General features: G+C 38.8%; 1 protein-coding gene across 4 annotated transcripts in view; it reads left to right on the top strand.

The window, feature by feature from the left end:
• Window positions 1-27,179, top strand: part of LOC131334111 (protein SABRE) — a 37,503-nt gene continuing 10,324 nt past the window's right edge. For 2 of the 4 annotated variants that reach the window (XR_009202052.1, XM_058368989.1), the window contains exons 1-14: window positions 1-435; window positions 5,334-5,445; window positions 5,985-6,245; window positions 7,859-8,124; window positions 12,121-12,310; window positions 15,005-15,175; window positions 15,310-15,387; window positions 16,183-16,434; window positions 17,890-20,001; window positions 20,593-22,462; window positions 22,703-22,803; window positions 25,347-25,703; window positions 25,818-25,936; window positions 26,693-26,942. Coding sequence is in view for 3 of the 4 variants with exons in the window: in XM_058368989.1 (XP_058224972.1) it covers window positions 365-435; window positions 5,334-5,445; window positions 5,985-6,245; window positions 7,859-8,124; window positions 12,121-12,310; window positions 15,005-15,175; window positions 15,310-15,387; window positions 16,183-16,434; window positions 17,890-20,001; window positions 20,593-22,462; window positions 22,703-22,803; window positions 25,347-25,703; window positions 25,818-25,936; window positions 26,693-26,942 (6,210 nt within the window). In the remaining variant the exon portion in view is untranslated. Of the gene's footprint in view, window positions 436-5,333; window positions 5,446-5,984; window positions 6,246-7,858; window positions 8,125-12,120; window positions 12,311-15,004; window positions 15,176-15,309; window positions 15,388-16,182; window positions 16,435-17,889; window positions 20,002-20,592; window positions 22,463-22,702; window positions 22,804-25,346; window positions 25,704-25,817; window positions 25,937-26,692; window positions 26,943-27,179 lie in introns of those variants that run through there. The other 2 variants (XM_058368988.1, XM_058368990.1) reach the window with 2 other exon arrangements.

Below are 27,179 nucleotides of genomic sequence, written 5' to 3'. Positions count from 1 at the left end.
TACACCCCTCCGCACCAGATTCAAAACACCCCATCAACTCTCTCTCTCTCTCTCTCTCTCTCCGTCTCTCTGAGCAGATACCGGATCGAACCCTTCAATCCCTCTCTCTCAATACCATATATACCCACACTTACGATCTACGCGCTTCGGATACCTTCTTTTTCGCATTTCAGTTTCGCATGAAAAGTCATGGAAAAAAAATCTACGGATCGTACCATGACAATTGAATCCTAGGGCTTTTTCTTCGCCTTTTTTGGTATGAAGTTATGTGCAGAGGACGCATTTTGATTCAGTTATTGGATTTGAATGATGCATTTGTTGTAGAGCACGGAGTCCGAAGCGATCGGTTCAATTTCCTGTTGAAATGGCAATATCTCCAGTCAAGTTCTTGTTTGGTTTCCTTCTCGCCTCCATCATTTTATGGCTGGTGTTCATGTAAGTCGTGCAAATTCATCTTTCTGCAGTTGTTGCGTTGATCATTGCACTTATAAACGTTTGTTTGTGGAAATGTCTGTTTGCTGAATTTTTTCTGTTTCACTGTGTGTGTTCTTCGGAGTGCTTTGTCGCATTTAGCTCATCTCTCTGATATGGCACAAAGAATAGAGGGTTAGGCCTGTTTGGGCTAAATTAATTTTGTTAAAGACCATGTGTATTATTGATGGTTAGTGTTATTTTGTTTATCTTTTCGGTATAATATTTAATGGTTATTTAATGGTTTGTTGTCGAGTGGAATTGGAAAAGTATAAAAATATAGACCCAAGTTAAAAAGAAAGTTGATATAAGAGGATGCTAAAGGCACTAAAGACGGTGACAAATTGTCTTCTTCTATTCTTTAGTGAACTTTTTGGGGCTTTTGATCATAATTTTTTACCTTTTAGATCCTATATGTCAAGTCAAATGATTAATCCACAAAATATTAAAGGTTTGTTTGAATCTTAGGGAAAGGAAGAGAAAAGAAAGTAAAATTAAAATAATTTTCCCTCCCCTTGTTTGGTTTGCAAAGAAAATGATAAGAAAATATGAAAACAAACTTTTGAGCACAGTATATTTTCTCCTACATTTTCTTCACGTTTTTTCTCATGAACGATTTTCTCTTCTTTTTATTTTCTTCCCACAAGTTCCAGATGCTAAGAGAAAACAACCAAAAAGACAAAGGGACCAAAAGAGAGTGAAAATTTAGCCCAAGTATTTTGATTTGTTTATCCCTTCTTCCGGTGGAAAGGTAGCTAATTGTTGAAAATTAGGGGCAAGATTGAACAGCCCTGCTGATGTACCTTTAGTAGGCAGGGGCTGAATCTCAAGGTGAACAGGAATTTCCCATTTAAAATACACAACTAAAAAGACAGCGAGAAGCTATAAATTTCCTGTTTATGGGAAGCTTCTAAAGGTAGTCCCTGTTTTCTTATTCCTATACACGGGTCGGCATACATTACGCAATCCCTACACTCTTTTATGTTAACAAGAAAGTCATCGATATTTAAGAACTACGGAATTTTAATTTGAAGTTCTATCCACTTGCACATTATTGTAGCGGGGGGAGGGGCAATGCCCCCCATCCCTAACCTTAGTTCGTCACTGCTTCTTCAAATTAAGAAGCAAGAAGGGACAAAGTGGAAGGGAAAAGACAAAGCGGGAAAAAAGATAACCTTAGTTAGGTCAATCCTCCTAACTAAGACGGATAAGAGGGACAGTATAACAAGGATATACCCTTCCTCCCTTATATTTGTGTCAGGGTTGGCAGACATTGGGAGACGTGGAGTTGTACTTTTCTTTTTGGTAATTTCTGATGGTCACCCCACTATACCCAACTCTTTCGTAATAGGCTTTTGTCTTCCTAATTTTGAACTCATCGAGTTACACTTAATCTGGTGATCAGATGCTTTAGGATCTAAAATAACCTAAAAATATCTTCCAAAACAAGATTCCCAATATGTGTGAAAGTTACATGAAACTTCTGTTGTGAACTACTTTGAGAAATAGAAATATGAGCATGATAACCCCCATGTATCGGAGGAAAGGAATTTAGGATAGTCGGTCAGAATTTCTTAAGTCAAGTGTGGGGTTGGTTACGTGGTTGGATAGATTGCAGTACACGATGTTTGGGTGGGTACATTCAACTTTTGAATTTTTAGATCTGTTTTCTATCATGGTGGCTGAGATGGTTTTGTTTCTTATTAATCCATTCCACTATTTTGGAGGTACTGTGGGAGTCCCCTTCAATTAGGGCAGTTTAAGACCCAGAGTCGAAGGTCATGGATAAGATTTTTAACGTCTTTCCGGGGTACAATTTGCAGGGTTGAAGAGGATGTTATTGAGTGGAAGGTAGAAGGGGAATTTTCAGCTAAAACTAAGGAGTATTTTGTACTACAAAAGTTGAATAAATTACAATCCTATACATGAATGACCATCTAAAACTGGAAGTTCAGGATAAATGTCCTTGTCCTTTGGCCCACAGATTTGGTCTGCTTGATATTTCGGGAGCGGTTTTAGCTTTTGCAATCATGTCGTTTGTGCAAGAAAGCAAAGGATTCTTGAGTCCTTTTATTTCACTTCATGTGGTTAATGATTTCAGACATGATGTTTTCTATATTTGGAGGTCTGTAGCACTTAATAAAGGACATAGGACTTGGCCTGATACCCCGAGAAAAATATTTGTCGACATGGTAAATCCATGAAAAATTGTTTTACAGAATTAGAAATGCATAGAATACTATACACCATTGGTATAACACACAATTAAGTTAATTGTCAAAGTTCCTTTCATAATAAAAGCAGAACATGGAATGTGAAGCTCTACTAATCTCACTAATATTACACAGGGTACCTTTGATTTTAACCTTACTGTATTATAGGTGTGTTTATGGGTGTATTTCATTGATTTAGAAGTGTGTATTACACTATTACATACTCGACTGAGTATTTATTTTGTCAGCAGGTTGCCTTGTAATCCTATAGGGTAGACTAAGGCTTTTTTATTATTAGAGTTCTGGTGGATAGGTCAAGCAGGCGTGAAAGGTGAAATTCTAGTTGGGAATTGCTTGCAAACTTTCTCAGATGGATTCTCTTAATTAGGAGGTATGGTCGTGGTTGTTGTGACATATAATTTGGATTGGGTGAAAGAAAGGTACAAGTAGTTAAATAACATTGGAGGATGGGTTGGTTGTGGTCTAATTTTTGCCACAAATCTAGTGGATACCTAACTATAGAAAAAAAAGGGAACAAAAAAGAAGAATGACAAAGAATGCTTGTGTCTTACCAACACCCTTCTAGGAATCTCAACAAGAAGAGATCAATGAAATCTCACCCGTAGAGAGAGAAATTCCGTGGAGAAACATTACTAGTTGAACTTGTCAAATTCCTTTTGTGTAACCTTTCCCACTAGAAAAAATGAAAAATAAAAAACCTTGTTGTGGCCTACACAACAACAATAAAAGTCATCTAGTCCCCAATCATTGGGGGTATGGGCGGGGGAGGGTTGGAGACAGACCTAACCTTTGGCAATATATGTACAAAGTGGCTGCTCTTAAAAAAAAACAAACAAACCAAGGAGCTAAAGGGACGGTTTTTTTTTGGAACCATGCCCCTAATCAAAGCCGAAAGGTTTGCTTGGAGACCCAAATCAATTTATGTGCACATTACCATCCATGCTTCATTCATAGTCGAGAGCATTGGAAAGCACAAAAAAGAAAAGGAAAAAAAAAAACCTTCTTGTGGCCTAAAACACACATATTTCCTTGACCTGTTAGTATTCAACTACTTTCAAAGAAGTATAAAGACACTTAATCTTACAATTTGAGAACCTTGTCAATTGTTGCCGGACTTAGTTTGACTCGTTCAACCAAATTTGGTGACTCAAGTATTAAAATTTTAGAGTTGATGAAGTATCTCTTATTATCTAAATGGGCCCTTATCTAGACGACCATCCATTTCAGACCCCTTAATGACTTCACAAGTCACTTGCCCTAATATCGGAAGATTCTTTCACCTGTCATTGTTTCATTAGTTACCGTAGAATTTCATAAATTCTTGCTGAGCCTAGACTTGTCTATTTAGACAAACCATATCTATTTTATTTTTGGATCAATTGTCTAATGTATCTTGATTCGTGAGAATATTTCTTACGTCTTCAAAACATGATGTTACTGGGAATGGGCTTGAACTCACATACAGCCCATCAAGTTTTCTTACCTCTTTCGATGAGGGATGTTTCGTTCTCATCCCAGGGCCACAAGTCCATGTTTGTTGTGCTATGTAGCAATTGCTTTGCACGTTTCTTTGTTCTTGCTTATGGGATTCAAGGGTGGCTCATAGCCTTGTATAGACTCTAGAGGCGCCATTGAGTGCTTAAGGCATTTCCAACTCTTATCCCAACTTTAACAATCATCTTGATTTCTTGCGTCATTTTATACTTGGGTTAGATTTTCACGGCTTTAAAACTCAGCGTTACTTGGAAGGTGATGTGAATTCACTTATATTGCCCAGGAACTATTCCTAACCTGTGGATGTGGGATGGTATGTTGCTAGTAGGGATCAAATCGGCTCGGTTTGGTTCGGTCGGTTTTTAACCATTTCCACCACCCGAACTGAATCAGTTAGTTTAGAGATTTCTTCAACCGATGTCGATCGATGAAGGGGGTTAACCGCTCAGCTCGGTGGGACCAGTGGGTAGTTTACTACTAAATTAATTTTACAAATATGACCACAATTAGGGCTCAGATCCCTCACATGAGATGAATCAAAGGATTTCGACTTCCCTCAGGTAAACGGAGAAGGAATAGAAGAGAGAGGGACTGAGCTGTGTGGAGAACTAGCAATTATGCGGAGTGGGAGAGTGAGACAAGGCATCTGCAATCTGGTCTTCTTCATCACCAAAGTTTAGGTGCATCGTATTCTTTGATGATGATGGCACTCAGAGTAGATGTTTCTGGTCACCGAAACCGAACTGAAGTTCAGATTTGTAGTTTTATTTGAACTGAACCAAACCACTTGCAAAACCAGCCGAATTTGCTAAAAAACGGCCAGTTCACTCGGTCGTTTCGGTTTCTCATTTTAAATTTTCATCCCTAGTTGGAAGTTGATTCAATGTTGCTTAATTGCTTCATTCATCTGTTGAGGAGGATTCTTTCAAAATGCTGTTAATCATTCTGAAATGTGTTAGTGGGTGCTTCCAATTTTTCCATCCTTGATGTACCGTTAAAAGATTATATGATTTTATGATATGTCACTGTCTATTTTGTTCTCACCATTATAAACATGGTTATTCAATGGCAATATGTTTGAATAGGTTCTGTTTTATATTTAGTTTGGATGACTTATTATACATCTTGTTTCAGATTTGCTTCCAGGTTGGTGGCTTGGATCCTAAGCCGCCTCATGGGAGCATCTGTAGGATTTCGGGTTGGCGGATGGAAATGTCTAAGGGATGTTGTGGTCAAGTTTAAAAAGGTTCTTATTTTGGTTCAGATTTTAAGTGCCTTGTATTTCTTGCTTCCCAACTTCGAAATGTTCTATGCTATTTCTTTCTCACCATTGAGCTTTTTTTGAAGGCCCTAATCTTTATCCACTCACTCGCTTCATTTCTCTTCAATTTCTTTTCTGTGAAAGATTTAACAAACGGTGTGGCAAATTATTTGAAATATATCTTTGTCTAGGTCTGTACTCCTTGGCTGCAACAGGCTGCATGTATACTATGCTGTCTTTCCATTTATGGAAACAATTTGTTGTTGCGCGTCATAGTATTTGTAGTTTTTGAGTTTTCATTGATAAAATGATCCTCTTTAGGAAGCTAAATAAAAAAAATTGTTTTCAAGGGACGTGAATTCCATGGACACAAACCGTTGATCTTTTGTTTGAGGTTTAGCAAACATTAAACATATCATTAGATTTTAGGAGAGAAATATTGAGTAGGATTTATATTCTGGCCTACGTTTTCTGCATCTCTAGGATCACATTTTTCATGTTTTTATGGCTTTTATTGCATGCAGGGAACTATTGAATCAGTGTCTGTTGGTGAAATCAGAGTCAGCTTACGGCAGTCCTTGGTTAAGCTTGGGGTTGGTTTTATGTCTAGGGACCCAAAATTGCAGGTGGTAATAAGTGATTTAGAAGTTGTAATGAGACCTTCAAATAAGAATGCAAAGAAAAGTAGATCTCGAAGGTCTCGCACTTCAGGGAGAGGAAAGTGGATGGTTGTGGCTAATGTGGCCAGATTTTTATCAGTTTCTGTATCAGAATTGGTTGTGAAGGTAATTGACGTTTAATGAAGTGTTTTATTTTGAAGTTTTTTTTGCTTTGTCTTTGTCTTGCGGTTGATTCCTGCCTTCGGTATTGGTTTAGTCCATTTGATTCACTGTATAGCTTGGAGAAAAGGTCAGCTGTGTCAGCAACGTCTGTCATGGTTTTTTCACTTCCAACGTCTGTCATACTTTCAATCTTGTCTGACAAATTCTGACATGATCTCATATTACCGTAGATATATATGTCGGGGTATACTAGACATGTTTTTTCGTGTATTCAATCCTCGTGTTTGATTTGATATAAGGGATTGGTATTGCTCAAACAGTATACATCGGAAATTCAAATGCACTCATTCATCCAAATTAATTAGGACAGTGACATGAAGGTGCATGTTGTCAGGAACAACAATTCTTTGAGCAAATAGTCTACAACCACAAACTCATTACACAAACAAATACTCATACACTCACATTTATTTGTGGGTCCCCACACACTGGATGTGTGTTTGTGGGTCGCCATGTGAATGTGAATGCGAATGTGTTTGTGTAAGTGCTTGTGGTTGTAGAAGAATTGTTCTTTGAGATAGATGGCATGTTCCTATTTCTTTGCACGATGTACGAAACCTTTTGGCTTTTGGGTGTCTGAAGGGATTTCAGATAGGAATTAGGAGATAAAGTCAACTTCATATTTAATGAAAAGACAAGATTGAAATCCACATGGAGTGGGTAATATTTGGCTCTGTTTTTTCTTATTATTTACTTTAACATTATCTTCTAAATCCGAATGAGGTAGGTTGTCTTAATATGATGTTGCTTTTCATATGATCCCTGAGTTGGTGTTTCTTTGAGCAGATTTGTTTGTATCTGCAATTTTCATTTTTAAATGCAGTAAATGAATCTTTAAAGTGAAAGACTTCTTGGACCAGTGCTACAGATGTGCATAACTGAGGATGAGTGTTGCTAAGCCTTCTCTTAGGCCGCATCACATGGATAACATCCCTTTGTTAGAAAATTATTATTGGTTTGGTTATTTGTGACAAAATAAAACATAAGAACCACAACCACCTACATATGTACAACAGGCATGCTGTAGTAAGGAGGATAAATTACGGGCCAGTCTAGGTAATTGGTCTATATTCCCAAGAACTCTAGTCCAATCTAAAAATGCACCATCACGGAGAGGCACTCTTTCATACCTAGACTTGCAAGTAAAAAAAAAATGGGCCATACTCCTTAATGGGAATTAAGGGGCAGTTTTTGGACTGGCCCGTGATTTATCCTAGTAAGGACTTATCCTGGGCTCAAAATAAAACTGCAAGCACACGTGTGTTTCTGCAGATTCTGTAAAAGAAGCTGAAATTATGTAGCAGACATGTTTAGCATCTTGCTTTGTTCATCTTTTGATGTAACAGATGCTTTGCAAATGCTAAACCAGGTAGTATTTAGTAATTTGCTGAACTTGGTAGTGGGTTGTATTTTAAGTTTGAGGAAATATTTAAGGCCGAAAGAATTTCTAGTTTCATTTGTGATCAGGGATGCCTTTAGGTTGTTTCCTAAATAGATGTGTTATCTTCATGGCAAAATGCTTTGCATACTTCATGATTTTCTATTGAACAATGCAGACTCCAAAAGCTATTCTTGAAGTTAAGGAACTCCGAGTTGATATATCTAAAGATGGGGGATCGAAGCCGGCTTTATTTGTTAAGCTACACCTTTTGCCTATTGTGGTTCACTTGGGAGATCCGCGGATTAGTTGTGACCTCTCAACGAACTTCGACAATGGTGGATGCACTTCAGCTAGCCAGGCATCATTTGCCTTGATGGAAGGAACCTCTGCTCCTTTTTGCTGTGAAGAATTCTCTCTTTCTTCTGAATTTGGTCATGATAGGTTGGTTTCTCTTCCATATGTTAGCTACTTGTTGAATTATATGATTCTTGGTTCTTTTTTCTGCATTTGTGCTCAACATGAAGATTTATCCTCCCCTCCACGAGCACCGCATGAAAATTTGGACTCTCCCATAAAGTCGACAAGAGTAAGACCATTGATGTGTAAATAAAAGCTCAATGGCATTCTTGTAAAATTGAGTTATTTTACCCTCATAGAGTGAAAGGATAAAATAGGACTGGGTAGATTACGAAAATAGGTCATGGAAAAAGAGGAGAAGAAAAAAAAAGCTATCATCACTCCACCTTATCCTATCCACCCAAATGTTCAAGAAAGATTACGAAAGAATCATTGGGAGCCTTGAATTACTAGTTATCGGGGAGATGTAACCAGGAAACGATCCCACATTGTCTCGGAGATAGATGCTAGTTGCCTACCAAGGCTTTGGTTCCAATGTTGAACAAGTCCGTAAAGGCCATTAATAAAGCCTAGAAGGGTGTCCTTGCTCCAAAACACCATTCCAGAAGTGTGGATTCTTCAGCTGTCACCTTTACCTCAAACCTCACATGCTTAAATTTTTTTGGCTAAACACTTGCTATTACCTTTTCACAATCCCCGTTTGTAGGAATCCCTATTCTCCTTTGATGTCTAGCTTCTTTGGTCAATAACAAACTTGTAAGTTGTATCTGTAGCGCTTTACATCAAGGACTTGATTAAACAAGTACAAATTTGGTAGGAATAGATGCTTTCTTTGAGCTTATAAGTTTGCACTTTGATTCCTCCCGCAATGCTCCCCATAAGAAGTTCCTCTTGGAGAAGAAATTCCTTTGGTATCTAACCTTTTCTCCACTGAGGCAGGAATGGAGAAGGGTGAAAAGATGATGAACAAAATGGGTGAATTGGCTAAAGTTTTTGTTAAAGCATCCAATTTAAAATCAATTGGCAGTGAGTGGAGAGGCCACCTAGGCTCATATACTAGTTTTGGAGGGGATAATTAACTAATGTGGGACAAACTCCAACACTCTCCCGCATGTGCGACCCTGACTCGCACATGGAGAAGTAAACAAACAATCCACATGGATCACAACAAACAATGGTGCACTTATGGCATAAACATGGCGAACAAACTAACAATCAATAATGAAATACTGAGCCTTGCCCAAAATTCTCCGAAACCCTAGCTTTGATATCATGTTAAAGCATCCAACTTAAAACCAATTGGCAATGAGTGGAGAGGCCGCCCAGGTCCATATACGAGTTTTGGAGGGGATAATTAATTGATGTGGGACAAACTCCAATAGTTTTGTTAATATGGGTGTCTTTAGATCCCTTGGACTGATGCTGCTTCTTCCAGCCCCTAATATTTTATCGAAGCATCCCAGACACTATCTGAACTGTTATGGCCTTGAAGGCTTAGCCGAGAGGTAGTCGCAAAGTGAGATTCCACTCTAGAAGTGATTGGAACTTGGAAGTGGTTTGGTTTGGTGGTAAACAGTGATGGTTCTGGTTCGATTCCATTGGTGGCTTTAGTCAGTGAGGTGGGTATTTCCAGCGATGGGTGATGCTGAGATGGTTTGAACTGGAATGGGTTGGTAAGAAGTTGAGTTAGGCATTGCATAACAGTATAGCTGATCACTTTTTGATTAGTTTGAGCGGTGTGGTGTGGTGTGATGGGTTGGATGTTAAAATCTAAGGGTGTCGCTTTATTGAAATCAAAGTTTGTGGGAAAGAATGAAGAAGGAAGTGTGGATTGGTTTTAAGAGAAAGCCATGGCTGAGTTGGGTCTCAAGAATGGTGGTAATGGTCAGTCAATCTAGTTTGAACTAGGAGAACAAGGAATGTATTGGCTAGAAGCCTAGAAACACGATTTATAAGTGTCATGGTTGATACTAAGGAGAGATGGATAACTTTCTACCGCGTTTGGACTTTGGTACGCTGCCTTGGTAGAGATCTTAGTAGTAGGAACCTCCATTGGGGTGGCGAATCCACCTCAGAACCTCCCTCCTGTGCTCCCAAGTCAAACTTTCCTTGGAACCCTGCTCCCATCGAGAAAGAAGCCCGCTAAACAAGGAACCTCTTAAGCATATAAATCCGAAAAGAAATAAAAGTAAAAGATAATAAGCAAGCAAAAAGATGTCGTATTGACAAGATCCTAGATAGATATTAACTGAAATTTGTTTAAGTTACTAACTATAAATATAATGTTATATTTGTTTATTTAAATTATAAATATATGAACAATTACTATGACGCTCCCCCAGCCCTCTCATACCAGGAGCTTCTATGATATCCTTCGTGCAACTAAGGCCGAGATTGAGTTGGTGATTTAGAGCTTTGTGATCTCAGTTTTGCCCCCTTTGGTAGCGTAGAAGGCATTTTAATAGAGTCATGATGATCAGGATTGTGTAGTTGTAAAAAGAGGTGAGACTGTGCCCAGTTTTTCAGCATTGTTTTGGATTTCAAATGTGATAACACTAATTGGATTATAGGTAAGAATTTGGATGGATGGTCTAAAATTGGCCAGAGCACATTTATATCTCTTAATACAATGTGCTCCGAGATGCGAAGTGGGAGAGAAGCGAGGCCATGATTTGAAAAGGATGATGTTCTTTCTTTCTTTTTTAAATTACGAAAAAGTAGTAAGATTGAGGGATGTTAAGCTTTTCATAAACCTGGTGTTGATCTATTTTTCCACATGGCCTTACCCCCTCCAGTATTGTCAAAACAAGAATTAAGCACCAAGTGCAGGATACTCCATGAGGAAGTGGAATATGAACGAGTTGCAAGTGAATCTTGCAGGTTGGTCAATGGGAATACCCATTGGTGGTCCTTTAATAGTAGGCTTCAACCCATCGGCCAAGTTGATGTTGAGGAAGTGGTACTAGAATGGGTTGCAATTGAGTCTTGAGGTCATGGTTACTTGAGTGGAATACCCATTTCAGCGGTCTTGTAATAGTAGGCTTCAACCCATCGTCCAAGTTGATGTTGAGGATTAAAGATCTGGTTCCAGTTGAGCCCATTGTGGGGTTGATTTGTTCATTTGGAAGGTAGGCAGACAGATGCCCAGCCCACAATATGATGACAATCTTTCCCTTTCTGAGGATAGTGGTTTTCTTGATTATTGGTTCATTTAAACAAAGGAGAATGCTGAGTATATGGAAGCTAGGAATTTTTGAGAGCCAGTATATCAATAGATTATAGACTGTGGGGATCCAAGAGCAGTTGAGGTATGTCTGGAAGATAAGCAGGTATCTTTCAAGAGAAACTGTTTGCAGGGTGCTTCCTTAAAGCTTTTTTGTTTGGTTTTGCACTAGGTTTTGGTTTTCTCTTTCCAACTTTGTTCTTGTTTTCTTTTCTTCCTTTTGTCTAGTCATATTCTGGTCATGCCCCCTCACCATGGTCCATGAGTCCTTGACTCCTTTCATAGTCGGATTACAATACTACAAAAGAGCTGACATACGGATGTGATGTTTGCCTGAATTTTGGCCAAAGGAACTTTAAAGATCTGTAAATCTCATGAACTCATCAAGGGTTGGTTCTTGTTCGAGTAAAAGGGAAGAAAGGCTGTCGTGCAAAAATGGGTAATGGGATGAACATATTTGTCTTTCTTCATCCCCCTACCTACCCCTGCTCGCCCTTCTAAAAATAAAATCCTGTTATGCAGCATAGCTCAATGACTGAAAGATTGTTGCCTACAGTTGATTTTATGGTAGGGTAGAGAAGGAATTGTACCTTCTATGTGGCCTTTTTTCCCCTTTTCCTGTTAGGAATGGGGTAGGGTAGAGAAGGAATTGTACCTTCTATGTGGCCTTTTTTCCCCTTTTCCTGTTAGGAATGGGGATCGTGTGATTATTTGTCCATTCTATCTCCTCCTCCGCGCCATAAACAAATAGGTAACTTAGATAATTGATAATAAAGAAAACGGGAGTCTTGCAACTGTGATTAAAGTTGATTGGTTTTTCAACTGAGATTCTTGCATCTTATTCTTTTTGGCTGCAGGGAAGCAGGTATAGTTGTTAAGAATGTGGACATTACAAGTGGAGAAGTCACTTTGAACTTAAACGAGGAGCTCTTGATTAGAAAGAAGAGTTCATCCGACTCCTCTGTTGTAGACTCGAGCTTTGAATCTAGCACTTCAAAAAAGCCTGAGGAAAAACGAGCAGCACTTTCGTCTATGATCCCAGAGAAGGTCGGTAGGTTCAAATTTCATGGCTTAGTATGCTTTTCCCCTGTTTTCGTTATATTTTATTTAACCTCTATTTTCTCATATGCATACTATGTTTCCTGCTTTTGGCATTGTTCATGGTTCTCTTTGATGCAGTAGAATTAAGGGTACTTATGTCATTTTAGTGTCTTTAGTGTTAGTAGAGTCTTGAGTCCATAAATAGGTGAGTTGGTCTTTCATTTTGGGAGCTTTTGATTTTTAAGAATATTGAATATATTGATTGAGACATAATTTTTCTCTCTACCCTTTGGAGTTTATCCCCTTGAATGGGATTTTGCTACTTTCTTTGAATCTTTGATTCCCTTTGGTATTTTGATTGCGTCACTCTTAGTGCTAACCATGACGTTCACTTGGTATTGAAGACATATGTAGACGTTCCATTCTTGACAAGAAATCTATTTGAATTTGTAGTTCTTATCATCTTTCTTTCTTTATGTTTATATCTAGTCTACAAGGAGTTTGATACCTGTGCTTCTTCTGGATGACCATAAAATTGGGGTACCAGAATTACTTACTCGAACATATTGTAGTGGGCCTACAAAGCATGCAGTTTCAAACCAAGGGAAATGAGGATGAAGTTTACTAGACCAAAATCAGAAAAAATAAATTGGTTGAAGCCAATACTGGCTTAGTGGTGGCACTGGAGAGCCTGATGACAATGGAAGGTAGCAGCTTTCTGGGAAGCTTATACACTAGACCTGTTGTTCCATATGCTGGAGGACCCTCAAATAGTTGATCTTGATGCCTTATACCATATCTTGAGGCAATTTGATGTCACGGAAAAGAATATTTTTTTCAAATTCTGGCAATTTGAGATCAAAAGCTTTCACTTATGCAGATAGGGCTAGGTTCGTTCATGATAGAAGATCTACTTCAGTCTCAGGTACCATTATAGGAGCTAATGTAGTTACTTGGCGAAGTATAAAGGAGACAGTAGTAGCTAGATCCAGTGCAGAAACCGAATACAAAGCTGTGGCGTATGCCATTTGTCAGCTAATGTGGCTCCAATGAACCATGCTATCTGTGCACAATCTGTGCACAGATTGTACGTACCAGTAGCATTTCGGTTTTAGCGAACCACGCTACTGGTACAGACAATCTGTGCACAGATTGTGCACAGATTTTGTGGTGGGGCCCACCACGGGTCCCACACAAATGATCCGAGCCGTTCATTAAATGTAAAATATTTTTTCAAGAGTCCCCGTAAAAAATCAGCTCAATCTAATACCTATAAGTACTCGATCCAATTATCTAAATTTTCATTCAGATTTCCGGGTAATGAAAAGTTAAATGATTAGATCAAGCACTTATAGGTATTGGATTGAGCTGATTTTGTTTAGAAACCCTTGAAAAAATGTTTTACATTTAATGAACGGCTCGGATCATTTGTGTGGGACCCATGGTGGGCCCCACCACAAAATCTGTGCACAGATTGTATGTACCAGTAGCATTTCGGTTTTAGCATACTCCAGAAACTGGTGCAAAATGGCAGGACTCGACATATAGAAATTTTTTTTTTTTGATCGGCAACTTGTCATATCGAAGTTGACGAGACTGAATGAAGAAAACACTGAGCTAGGGTTTGATTTGGATGCCATTTTTGAGATTGCAGTTAATAACTTATCCGAACAAATATTGTTGTAGTAATGTGTATTAGTATCTTGAAAGAATCAAGATTTCATGATAACTGAGTTTTTCCTATGGTGGAATCCTTTCTTGTGTAATTAGTGAAATCATATTTCATTGTTCATTAAAAAACGGGGAGTTCATGCCTTTGCTGGTTTATGGGTAGACGACTACAAAATGTGCCGAAACTTCCAGTTGTCTATGACTTTATGAGGTAATCAATTGTCACTCCAAGGCATGTCGGTCGTTTGTACTGTGAATGTTTAACTCTTATCTCTTCGTAAACCTGGACTAACACAAACAGGGAACTGAGATTGTCATTTTCACTGGTTCTGGTTCTTCCTAGAACTTGAATGAAAATATTGGCCTCTGTCATCTTTTAAAAACTAGTCACGGGTCAATGAGATGCTTCTGAAATGAACTTTGTGCATGGTGGAGTCGGTTGAACTTTTCGTATATAAACTTTAGAGTCATATAGCTATTCTCTGTTTAGTCTCGCTCCTTGTGCGCATGGGCCTTGGTGCTGGAGTATATATGTTTTTTTGCCATTTGTGATGTCATCTGATCATCATTTAGTAAGTAAAAATAATTTCTCAACAAAAAGTCTAACTTGGATTGATTTCACAGTGAATTAGTGTAGGATTTTATCTATCTCAACCCTTCTATTTTTGTGTGTGTTCATACTGTTGTATGAGTTCTAATTGCCTTGGTGACCTTCTGAGCAAAAGAGTGTGTATCTGGTTATCAATTTCCTTCTATTTCCCATGTAAAGAGCAATCCACCAAGCTACCATTAAGTTTTTTGTACTTAGTAATTCTTTGTGTTTACAATGTCTGAATTACATTGGGAGATCGCCCAAATTCCCACCCTAAATGGCTTGTATATTTGACCCTGTGTCGATAACCCCCATCTGTGAGAATGTGGGACCCGCCTGAGAGGGAGCTCTGTGGATGCCACACAAAGGACACTGATTTTATAATCACTGGCGTTATGGGCTGGTGAAGTTAACAAATTATTATGTTGTTTTCGCAGGTATCCTTCAATTTGCCCAAGTTGGATGTGAAGTTTGTGCATAGGGTACATGGTCTTGTGGTCGAGAATAACATCATGGGTATTCAAGTGAAAAGCACCAAATCTCGGTCTGTTGAAGATGTAGGGGAGAGTACTCGCCTTGATATTCAAATGGATTTCAGTGAGATTCATGTAAGGACATAACTGCAAATAGACTTTATATCTTTCTGGAGTTACAATTTGTGTGTGTGTTATTATTTGATCCTTTCTGCTACAGTTGTTCTCTTCTGCTAATCAGCAACAATGATTGTGCTATCGTATTACAGCTATTTAGAGATGCTTGTATTTCTGTCGTGGAGATACTGAAACTCGATGTTGTTTCTTCCACTTACATTCCTCTACAGGTTTGTCAGCAAATTTTATTATCATCTTGCAATCCTTTTTTTCCCTCTCTTTTGGCTATTGTACTTTTGCCAATTGATATTCGATGCTTCTGCAATTTTTTTCCCCCCTCTTTCGGCTATTGTACTTTTGCCAATATATTTGATGCACCCATAATGGAGATTTTATTTTTCATCGGCATGCTTTCGTAGCAAACTGGTGCCTGCTTTAGTCTATGTTACTGTGAAACTGTTAGATATCATCTTTTCACATAAACATAGATTTTCTGATTAATGATCAGTTCGACATCTCACTTGAGGGAAAACCAGATTGGTTGGGGAAGTTACTCATTTAGGGTTGAAATCATAACCAGATCTGATCCTTACAAGTTTGGTGGGATGCTTCACTTGCCTCAGATTTGCATCTTCCGTTGACTTACAGTATGGTTAGAAATCATTTAAATTTCATCAATTTCTGACTCTGTCCTGTGAGTTTCTTTTGGTATATCAATATGGACGTGGTAAATGTTAGGTAAACTTGCTTGCTGTTTCAGACTGTAACTACAAATAAATTCTTTAGTACTAATTGTAATGCTAGTCTTTTTTGCGTGTTTGGTATGCGTTGCTTCGATCAATTTATACACTTGAGAGAGGTTAACATGTAAAAAGTTATTATAGCCAGCTTAGTGCAGATATCAAATGATTTTACTTTTTTCGACTCCAGTAATAATTTTGCGTTAGCAGCATGGAGTTATTAACTTTTGACTAAACCTTGCATTTTTTGGAGTTACTATAACCACTTGCAAAATTACTTTCCAGCCTACCTCGCCTATCAGATCGGAAATTGATTTCAAGCTCGGGGGTACTCAGTGCAATGTTATAATGAGCAGACTGAAGCCATGGATTGAACTGCAGTCCCTAGAAAAGAAATCTATGGTGCTTCAAGATGGAAACCCTAATCCGGAAAGGCTTCGGTCAACCAAATCGGAAATTTTCATGTGGGCTTGTACTGTTTCAGCGCCAGAGATGACTATTGTGCTTTATGATCTCAGAGGTTCGTCTCTATATCATGTAAGTGACATCTTCAATAGTTTATTTCTGTGGGTGGTGCAGGGAGATTGTCCTGTCATCCAGATCATTTTGTGGTGCATTATTTTAACATCCTCATTTTTTTGCAAAATCGTTATAAATCATCCTGTTCCTTGACTCAATTTTAGCAGAGATATTTATTGGGGGGGGGGGGGGGGGGGGGGGGGAAATCTGATCCCCTATCTCATTGGTTGAAATGAAGGATTAAGCTCATTACTTCTCTTAGTAACTGTATCCGTAGCTATATTTTCAGCTTGCGAAATGAGAATGGACTTGTTGAAGAGGTTTATTTTGCATCCAACTAACAGTTCTAGACAAAAAAGAGAGGCGGAGACAAAAAAATTCACTTAGTGATAATTCTATCATTAGCCCTTCTGACATTTCCAGCTACGAGACCTGACATTTTCATTGAAGTTGTTTGCAATCAGGAATCAACAATAATGACAAATGTTGTCTTCCATTTGATTTAATTTGTCAGTTCATCGTTAAATTTAAGCAAGGGGTTGCATAATGGCAAACAAGAACCAATTGGTTTACCAATAAATTAATTTTGTCATTACGTACTATAGTTGGTTCTGGGGTAGTGTTGATCTACATTTAAACCAATTATTTGATGTTGACTTCTGAATAAAGCTTTCATGTATAGATTTGTTAGGTCTTTTGTGGGCTTCTTCTAAAAGTTTATGCACATTGCACTCCATTGGTGCCTTCTCTCTTTTTTTTTTTTTTTGATTAGTGGTGCCTTCTCTTATTTGAAATCTCGGTGGGGATAAAAGTCAAACAAAGCATTGATTTCTTCTTGTACAGTATGCGAATGTATTTTTTTTTTTCTCTTTTAAGAAGTGCCGAGTTCCACCCAGATTTTCATAAGTTTGAATATTGGCCTTGAAAAGATTAGGAATTCTTACAGCTACCTATCAACTCTCCCGTTTATGCGCCAGCTTGAGCAAAGCTTGGCTCATGTGATGAATGAGCTCACAAACCGAGCTCTACTTGGGCTCATTGACTTAACTAAACAGACATGGTGAGCCTCTCATTAAACAGAGAGTTATTTTGTAAATTGATTCGGTTCATTTCCTGTCCAGACTCCAAATTGTGGCAAGTGAAGGCACTGTTCAGGATTAGTATGTTCTTCCCCTTTAAGGCTTGCTGACAAGGCCTTTAAACAGATCACAATTGGACTAGATTGTGTTGAAATTGAATATCACATGGGATGATGGGAATAGTTAATGTATCGGTTGAGCTGATTATGGAACTTTGTTCTGATTGTTGTTTCGATATTTATTTATAATGTTACTGGATGTGATCCACTTTTATGTGACTGCACCATTTATATTCGTTGGAAACAATCTTTTGCAATATATGTAACCAAATATGATTTCAGGTTAAATCATGACTATTACAAGGTATCTCTCCCTTTTTTATTTCCAAATGCAGGGTTGCTCTCAATCATCACATGTGTTTGCCAACAACATTTCAAGCATGGGCACTTCAGTACATATGGAATTTGGTGAGCTGAATTTACACATGGCTGAAGAATATCAAGAATGTTTAAGAGATAGTCTGTTTGGTGTAGAAACAAATACAGGGTCTTTAATGCATGTTGGAAAAATTTGCCTGGATTGGGGCAAAAAAGACATGGAATCAATTGAAGGAGATGGCCCCAATAGTAAGTTAGTGCTTTCCATTGATGTTACTGGTATGGGGTCCTTCTTGACCCTTAAGCGTGTTGGATCTGTAATATCAACGGCTTTGTCCTTCAAAAATTTATTGAAAAGTTTGTCTGCCACAAGTAAAAAACCACATCAAAACCGAGGCGGGCTCGCTTCCAAGCCATCAGGGAAGGGGATTCAACTTATAAAATTTAACCTTGAAAGGTGCTCTGTAAACTTCAGAGGTGATGTGGGTTTGGAGAACACAATTGTTGCTGACCCAAAACGAGTGAACTATGGATCTCAAGGTGGTCGATTTATAGTTAGTGTCTCAGCTGACGGCACACCACGTTGTGCAAGCATAATGTCCACAAGTCCCAATGAGTTTAATAAGTTGAAGTACTCTGTATCTCTCGACATCTTCCATTTTAGTCTGTGTATGAACAAGGCGAAACATTCCACCCAGCTGGAGCTTGAACGAGCGAGGTCTACCTATCAGGAATATGTGAAAGATGGTATGCCTGGAATGAAAGTGGCATTGTTTGATATGCAGAATGCAAAATTTGTTAGAACTGGTGGTCTTAAGGATGTGGACATTTGCTCTCTTTTTAGTGCTACTGATATTACAGCCAGGTGGGAGCCCGATGTGCATATAGCATTGTTCGAACTTGTGCTACATGTGAAGTTACTCATGCATAATCAGAAACTCCAAGACCTTAATTCGAATCATGCGAAAGACAAATCTTGTGTTAGAGGTAATGACCAGAAGAAAGACAACTCCGTGGAGTCCTTACAAAATGAAAAACAAAACAAGAAAAGAAAATCTCTTCTTGCTATTGATATTGAAATGCTGAGCCTATCTGCCTCGGTCGGAGATGGGGTTGATGCCACGATTCAGGTTCAATCAATTTTTTCAGAGGATGCCTCTATAGGAGTACTTCTTGAAGGGCTTATGCTCAGTTTCAATGAAGCAAGAGTATTTAAAAGCAGCCGGATTCAAATTTCTCGCATTCCTAATGTCTCTAGTGGTTCATCTGATGGAAAACTTGAGGGAACCACTACATGGGATTGGGTTATTCAAGGCCTGGATGTACATATTTGTTTGCCCTACAGGTTGCAGTTACGTGCCATTGATGATTCCATAGAGGATATGTTGAGAGCTTTGAAGCTTGTCACTTCTGCCAAAGCCAATCTGATATTTCCAACGAAGAAAGAAGGTGCAAAACCCAAAAAGCCTAGTGCAACAAAATTTGGATGTGTGAAGTTGTGCATGCGTAAATTAACTGCTGACATAGAGGAAGAACCAATACAGGGTTGGCTCGATGAACACCATCAGCTGATGAAAAATGAGGCTTGGGAATTAGCCGTCAGGTTGAAATTTCTTGATGACCTTATTTCCAAAGGCAGTCAATGTCCTGGAACTGCTGAAACAAAGGATTCTATCCATGATAGTAAGATTCTTTATGATGGCGAGGAAATTAATGTTCAAGATGCTTCAGCTATTAAGAAAATGAAAGAGGAGATTTATAAGCAATCATTCCAGTCATATTACAAGGCATGTCAGCATCTAGTGCAGTCGGAAGGATCAGGTGCTTTTAGGAATGGGTTTCAAGCTGGTTTCAAACCTAGTTCTTCTAGAACTTCCCTTTTTTCTATCTCTGCAACGGATTTAGATGTAAGCTTGACAAAAGTTTTAGGTGGTGATGCTGGGATGATAGAGGTTATACAGAAGCTTGACCCTGTCAGTCGTGAATATAACATACCATTTTCCCGACTGTATGGGAGCAATCTTCTTCTGCGCACTGGAACTCTTGTAGTTCGAATAAGAAACTACACATATCCACTTTTCTCTGCAACTTCTGGTAGATGTGAAGGTCGTATTGTGCTAGCTCAACAGGTCTGCCTCAATTCTGATTCCTTCTTTTCACCATTCGTAATCTTTTCTAGTGTTCCTTCTTTGTATCTGCTCATTTCTGACCACCTGTAGATGCCCCCGAAAAGAGAAGAAAAGCATGAAATTGTATCGAGGAGTTCAAGAAACCTGTGAATTACTCTGTTGCTTTTACCTTTTTGCAACATATTTTAACTTGGGAGTTAAGCGGTGACTTTGGAGACACTTCCACGTTGCTTTTATACATTTAGGTTTCGTATGTTTGACCAGATATGAGCATCGGATTGGACTATATATCCAAGGGGGATCCATATCTGGTTTTCGATTAAAATTTGTACGGTCCGGATTAATATGCATCGGATATAGAATCCTACGGTGCGGGATATACAAGGGGGTGGTGTTAGTTTCATCACCATTAGTCTGATGAGATTACACCACTATGGGATTATATATCCCTTCACCATTAGCCCTGTCAATCAAATGGTTCCTTAAAGCTGGATCTTTTATTAGAAACTCCGGTTATGTAGCTTTTTATGGTATTGAGCCATGACTATTGACTTCTTGATAAATCATATGATTGAATTTACTTAATGGCAGGCGACATGCTTTCAGCCCCAAATTCAGCATAATGTCTTTGTTGGGAGATGGAGGAAGGTGTGCATGCTTCGTTCAGCCAGTGGCACTACTCCACCAATGAAAACATACTCGGATTTACCCTTGTATTTTCAGAAAGCAGAAATTTGCTTTGGAGTGGGTTTTGAGCCCTCTTTTGCTGATATTAGCTATGCTTTTACTGTAGCTCTTCGCAGGGCTAATCTAAGTATCAGGAACCCTAATGCTACTGATATTCAGCCACCAAAAAAGGAAAGAAGCTTACCTTGGTGGGATGATATGAGAAACTACATTCATGGGAATGTCACCTTATTCATGTCTGAGACCAAATGGAATATACTTGCTACTACTGATCCTTACGAGAAAAGTGACAAACTTCAAATTGTTTCCGGTCCTATGGAAATCCAGCAATCAGATGGCCGTGTTTATGTTTCTGCCAAGGATTTTAAGATTTTGTTGAGCAGTTTGGAGACTTTACTGAACAACTGCAGCTTAAAACTTCCTACTGGCAGGTCTGGTGCTTTCATCGAGGCCCCAGCCTTTACTCTGGAAGTGACAATGGATTGGGAATGCGATTCAGGCAATCCAATGAATCATTACTTGTTTGCCCTCCCAAATGAAGGTGTTCTTCGTGAAAAAGTTTTTGACCCCTTTAGATCAACATCTCTCTCCCTGAGGTGGGTTTTGTCACTTCGACCCTCGCCTCCCCCAGCCGAGGATCATTCACAATCCTCCTCCATGAGAGGTGATGTTGTCCTGGATGGCGATGCCTATGGGACCATACGTAAGACGGAGAATGTTTCAATTGAGTCTCCAACCGTGGTTCTTGGTGCTCACGATTTAGCATGGTTACTTAAATTCTGGAGCATGAATTACGTTCCTCCGTATAAGTTGCGGACATTTTCACGGTGGCCACGTTTTGGAATTCAAAGAGTTGCCAGATCAGGCAATCTGTCATTCGACAAGGTGTTGACGGAGTTCATGTTCCGAATTGATGCAACTCCAACATGTATAAGGAATATGCCTCTGGATGATGATGATCCGGCTAAAGGACTGACATTTAAGATGACAAAGCTGAAATACGAACTCTGTTATAGTCGGGGTAAGCAAAAATACACATTTGAATGCAAGCGTGATCCTCTTGATCTTGTTTACCAAGGTCTTGACCTTCACATGCCTAAAGCTTATCTAAACAAAGAAGATTGTATGACTGTTGCAAAAGTAATTCAAATGACTAGAAAACGTTCAAAGTCTGCTTCCATGGACAGAACTACAAGCGAAAAAGGTGGTTATGTGAGCGGGAGCAAAGAGAAGCATCGTGATGGTGGATTTCTGTTATCATCTGAGTATTTTACAATCAGACGGCAAGCACCGAAGGCTGACCCTGCAAGGTTATTAGCATGGCAAGAAGCTGGAAGAAGAAATCTTGAGATGACCTATGTTAGATCTGAGTTCGAAAACGGGAGTGAGAGTGATGAGCATACACGATCTGATCCTAGTGATGATGATGGTTATAATGTTGTAATAGCTGACAACTGTCAACGTATTTTTGTTTACGGCCTCAAGCTTTTGTGGACTATCGAAAATAGAGACGCTGTTTGGTCTTGGGTTGGTGGAATATCAAAGGCCTTTGAACCTCAAAAGCCCTCTCCTTCTCGGCAGTATGCACAGAGGAAGTTGCATGAGGACAATCAGGTAGTTGATGGACCTGAAATGGCTCAAGAAGATATGTCAAAGCCCTCTTCAGTCAATCAAGGTGCCAGTTCCCCTTCAAAAAATGCTGAGTTGTCAGGATCGCTTTTATCTCCTCCACACACGGCAAAGTTAGAAAACTCATCATCATCTAGTGCAGGCGGTAAGCTCTTAGAAAACATTGGAAATTTGTCTCAAAGATTTGTGTTTTATGCATTTGTGTATTTTATGTTCATACATTTATTACATAACCAGTGATTCATTAGGCTTTTATAAGCTGATTACCAGCACGGTAAAATAGTATTGGCATATTCTAGTTATATATGACTATGATTGGTTGTTCTCTTTACATATTTGAATTACAAAAGACTTCATTTGAGGGATCATTTTGCTTTGCCATCAGCAAAGAATGGTAGCAATGATGATTTGGAGGAGGAGGGAACTCGACATTTCATGGTGAACATTATAGAGCCACAATTCAATCTTCACTCAGAAGATGCCAATGTAAGTTATCTAGGAAATTGATCTTTTGTCCTTTACTTCTCCTCTTTGACGTATGCACCATTGTGATTTTGCAATGTACTAGTTGCACTACCACATGTCATGGAAATAAGAATACCATTTGTACTTTGCATGCTTTATTTATTTGAATCCACCAATCCCTAGAGATAAGATGACATGGTTAGTGTACTTCAGATATTCCATCTGCCCAAACATTGTTGGAGTTCTGTACTATAACTGTTCAAGATCTTCGATATGGAGTAGGGGAGTCATTAATCTAAAATTTTCCTGGTTCATTGTCGTGCTACTCACTTTGGAGTGCATAAACATGATTTTTGTAACCTCTTTGTGAAGATGCATAGACATCTGCAACTTTACCCAATCGTGTATCAATGTTGAAAGGTAAAATACTAAAATTGACAATACTACCCCTCACTTGTTTTACATAAAAACCCTTGCTACTTGTGTATCGGATTTCAGATGTAGTCAAAGCTGAATCTCTCTCTCTCTCTCTCTCTCTCTCTCCCTCGTTTTCTTTTCTTTTCTGTGTTTGTGAGGTAAAAGGAAATAAGTTTTTTGTAGTGGCATCTCCCACAGTTTTGACTCTGTTAGCAAGCACAAGTGGCAACTTAAACCTCCTGCACGATTAACCAAACTAGCTGAATTGGTTCCCTTTTATGTTGATTCACATATGGATGTTTCCGCTTTTCATCTGGACTTGCTATTAAATACGTTAGTTTCGATTGGACACTGTTGTGGAGATGCTTGCCTTTGGACCTCTCTAATTGTGCTACTGGAATCTAGTTCTCTCTTTAGTTATGAATTTCTGATCATTGGTCAAATTGTAGCACAAAAAGTAGGAGCAAGAAATTCTACTTTGACAGATGGAATCATAGATTTGTTGACCTTTCAAAAACATGACTGATCTTCAGTTATAATTTTTTATTCCTCATCCTTCTTGAGTTTTATGGTTTGGATTCACATTGTTTCTTTTATGCGTGTCATGAATAAATTCTTCCTCCACTTATCTTGTCCATGGATGTGATGGCCAAAAAAAACTCTGTTTCTCTGGACCCGCGGCATCTTAGAGGAATAAACCGCACATGTGGAATTTAGTAATACCACGTGTAAATTTTGACCGAATAGTAATCATGCAGCGGGCCAGTGGCTAATTCTTGAAAGAAAAAAAGAAGATTGGGTCCTATGACCAACCAGGCATTACCAATTGGAAGTCATAATGGATACGAAGCAAACAAGCAGTATGGCAGTGACTGAGAAACCAGAAACTAATTAAATATTTGAGCGGAAGGGCCCTGGACAGAGGAGACCAAAAGGGTTGTTTCGCCTTATTAATTATGGAAGATAGCTACATCACTCCTAATTATAGCACCTACAAAACCCTTTCCCTTATGGGGTGCGACACTGTGACAATACTCAGTAGGAAAGGATAATTAAAGATTATCTGTAATTCTGTTGCAAATTGAAGTTGGATGACCTAAGCTCTATATGTTATGATTATGCTAGCCAAGATATGATTGCACCATGATGATGGATTACATCTAACCAGACTTTGTTTCAAGTGGTTGGAATTTTGGTATTTAGGGTATGTTTGGTTCGATGGAATGGAATTGACAATGGAAAAGAATTGAGGTTGGAATGAAATTGGAGGAAATGAGATTGGAATATCCATTCCCATTCCCAAGATTGGTTTGTTGAGATTCCACCCAAGTGGGGTGGTGTGCATGAAGCACAGGATCACTCTCTACCTTATTTCCTTACGCGTATTAGGGTTTTCTTCTTGCCTATATATATATTGATAAATAAGAGAGCAGAGAGGTGTGACTGAAACCATGTGAGGGAGAGGGTGAGGTTGAGTGGGTGAGCCGGTGTGGCTCACCGGGGCTGTGGAGAGCCAGTTGTGGCTCTCCCGGAGAGGTTTTTTCATCTTGTATTGTTATGTAAATAATATTAAGGGAGTTTTTCCTCATATCGTTATGTTGTTGAGTGACCCCAGATCCTAACATGGTTGTGCTTAAGAATAGCCATTTTTATCCGTAATGGAATGATATGGCAATAGTAATTTTGGAGTGACAATAGTAATTTTTGCTGTGGCAATAGTGAATTTTGATGTGGCAATAGTGAATTTTGGAGTGACACTAGTAATTTTGGTGTGACAGAGAAATGGAATGGCGATTCCTTTATTTTTTTAGTGGAATGATAATTCCATTATTGAGGTGAATAGTGATTCCATTTGGAATTATCATTCCATCATTTAATAGTGAACCAAACTTGGGAATAAGTATGCCATTGGAATGACCATTCCATTCCAACTTTGATTCCATAGAACCAAACATGCCCGTACAGTTCAAATGGCTGGATGACTAGTCACAGCAATTATTTGAATTGCCCCAACTATATGTCCATTTTTGACATGAAAAGTTAACTTCTCTGGCAAGAGTTCACCATACAAGCTGCGGACCTATTCTGAAGTTCTAGGCCTACTACATCTGTGTATAACTTATAATGCTTTCTTTTTTTGTTGACAGGGTAGATTTCTGCTTGCTGCTGTTAGTGGACGTGTTTTAGCCCGTTCGTTCCATTCAGTCCTTCATGTTGGCTATGAAATTATTGAACAAGCACTTGGTACTGGAGGTGTACATGTTCCAGAAAATCAACCCGAAATGACATGGAATCGCATGGAATTCTCTGTGATGTTGGAACATGTGCAGGCTCATGTTGCACCAACTGATGTTGACCCAGGAGCTGGACTGCAATGGCTTCCAAAAATCCGGAGGAGTTCTCCAAAAGTAAAGCGTACTGGTGCTTTACTTGAAAGAGTGTTTATGCCTTGTGATATGTACTTCCGATACACGAGGCACAAAGGCGGAACTACAGACCTGAAGGTTGACACAAGATCCTTCAAATTTTCTATTGATTTGATTAATTAATGTACAATGCGAGTGGGTGTGTACTTTTTACTGGAAGGGATAAGTGGGTAAGATTTCTTTATGCTGCAGATGAAGCCTTTGAAAGAGCTCACCTTCAATTCCCGCAATATAACAGCAACAATGACATCTCGACAATTTCAGGTTATGCTTGATGTGTTGACTAATCTTCTTTTCGCTCGACTTCCGAAGTAAGGATGTTCTTTCTTGTCCTCTTATTTTCGCTTTTTCTCTGGGAATATTTCTCTGTTTTTCTTCCATTTGATTGTGCTTGTGGTTGCTTACTGTTGTACTCTTGTCTCTTAGCATATTCCTCTTGTTACAGTTTCTAGCTGTCTACTTTTGTTAGGCTGATAAAATTGAGACCTATTGAAGTAGTAATTGAGGTGTTAATTTACCTTTACTCCCAGGCATATAAATCTCTAGACACTTGCGTTGTTGGCCTTGGATAAATGTTTAGCTCTTTATTCATGCGTTTGAAGTAACTTTTATGACTTCCTGTGTATAGTTTCTATTACATATTGCTTTAAGTAAGCCATAAATATGTATATTTCTTCTTTCAAGCATAATTTTTCATTCCTGAGGATTAATTTTTCTCTCAATATTCACACATTTGAAGTAAATTTTAAGAGGTGCAGCAGGTGCTGTGCATAATTTCTACTACAGATTGCTTTAAGTAAACCAAGAGGTCCATGACCATTTATATGCTTCTTGCATGCACACTTTGCATTCCTGGGGCTAGGACATTTTGTGCTTCTTGACAAAGTTGTACGAATTTAGAACTTCATCTCCAAACTTGTTCTATTGGCTTAACATTAGTTTATTTAAGTACTGTGCACTTCCAAAAGTTCTGAAAGCACCCTCAGTGAAATTTTTCAGCCATTTGTTTATTTGACGCAGTCATTTTCTTACCCTCGGAAGTAATTTGGTTAAGGTGTGTGATCCAGGCCTCGAAAAAGTTGTCTGTCTTATCCTGCTGAAGATGATGAAGATGTAGAAGAGGAGGCAGATGAGGTGGTTCCTGATGGTGTTGAAGAGGTAGAACTTGCACGAATCAAACTCGAACACAAAGAGCGGGAGCAGAAGTTAGTTCTGGATGACATAAGGAAATTGTCTACGTATGTTGATTCTTCTGGAGACGTATGCCTGGAGAAGGAAGGCGATCTGTGGATGATAACTGGTGGACGGTCTGCATTGGTGAGACAGGAACCTATGAAGTATCTCTAAATTTGAAGCTCTAATAATATAAACTTCTGCTTTTTGCAAGTTACTCGTATCTCTAGAACTTGTTACTAGTTCTATGTAAATGCAAACACCTACTTATGTTCTACAATGTGGCGTCTGGTGACCAGTACTGGCCTAATTACTTTTTGTTCAGCTATTATCATACAGGCATAATTTCCAACTGGCCTATTTTATAAGGAAAACTGTCAT

Source organism: Rhododendron vialii, chromosome 7a, assembly GCF_030253575.1.
Source record: "Rhododendron vialii isolate Sample 1 chromosome 7a, ASM3025357v1".
NCBI lineage: Eukaryota > Viridiplantae > Streptophyta > Magnoliopsida > Ericales > Ericaceae > Rhododendron > Rhododendron vialii.
This window is presented reverse-complemented; position numbering and strand designations above follow the sequence as displayed.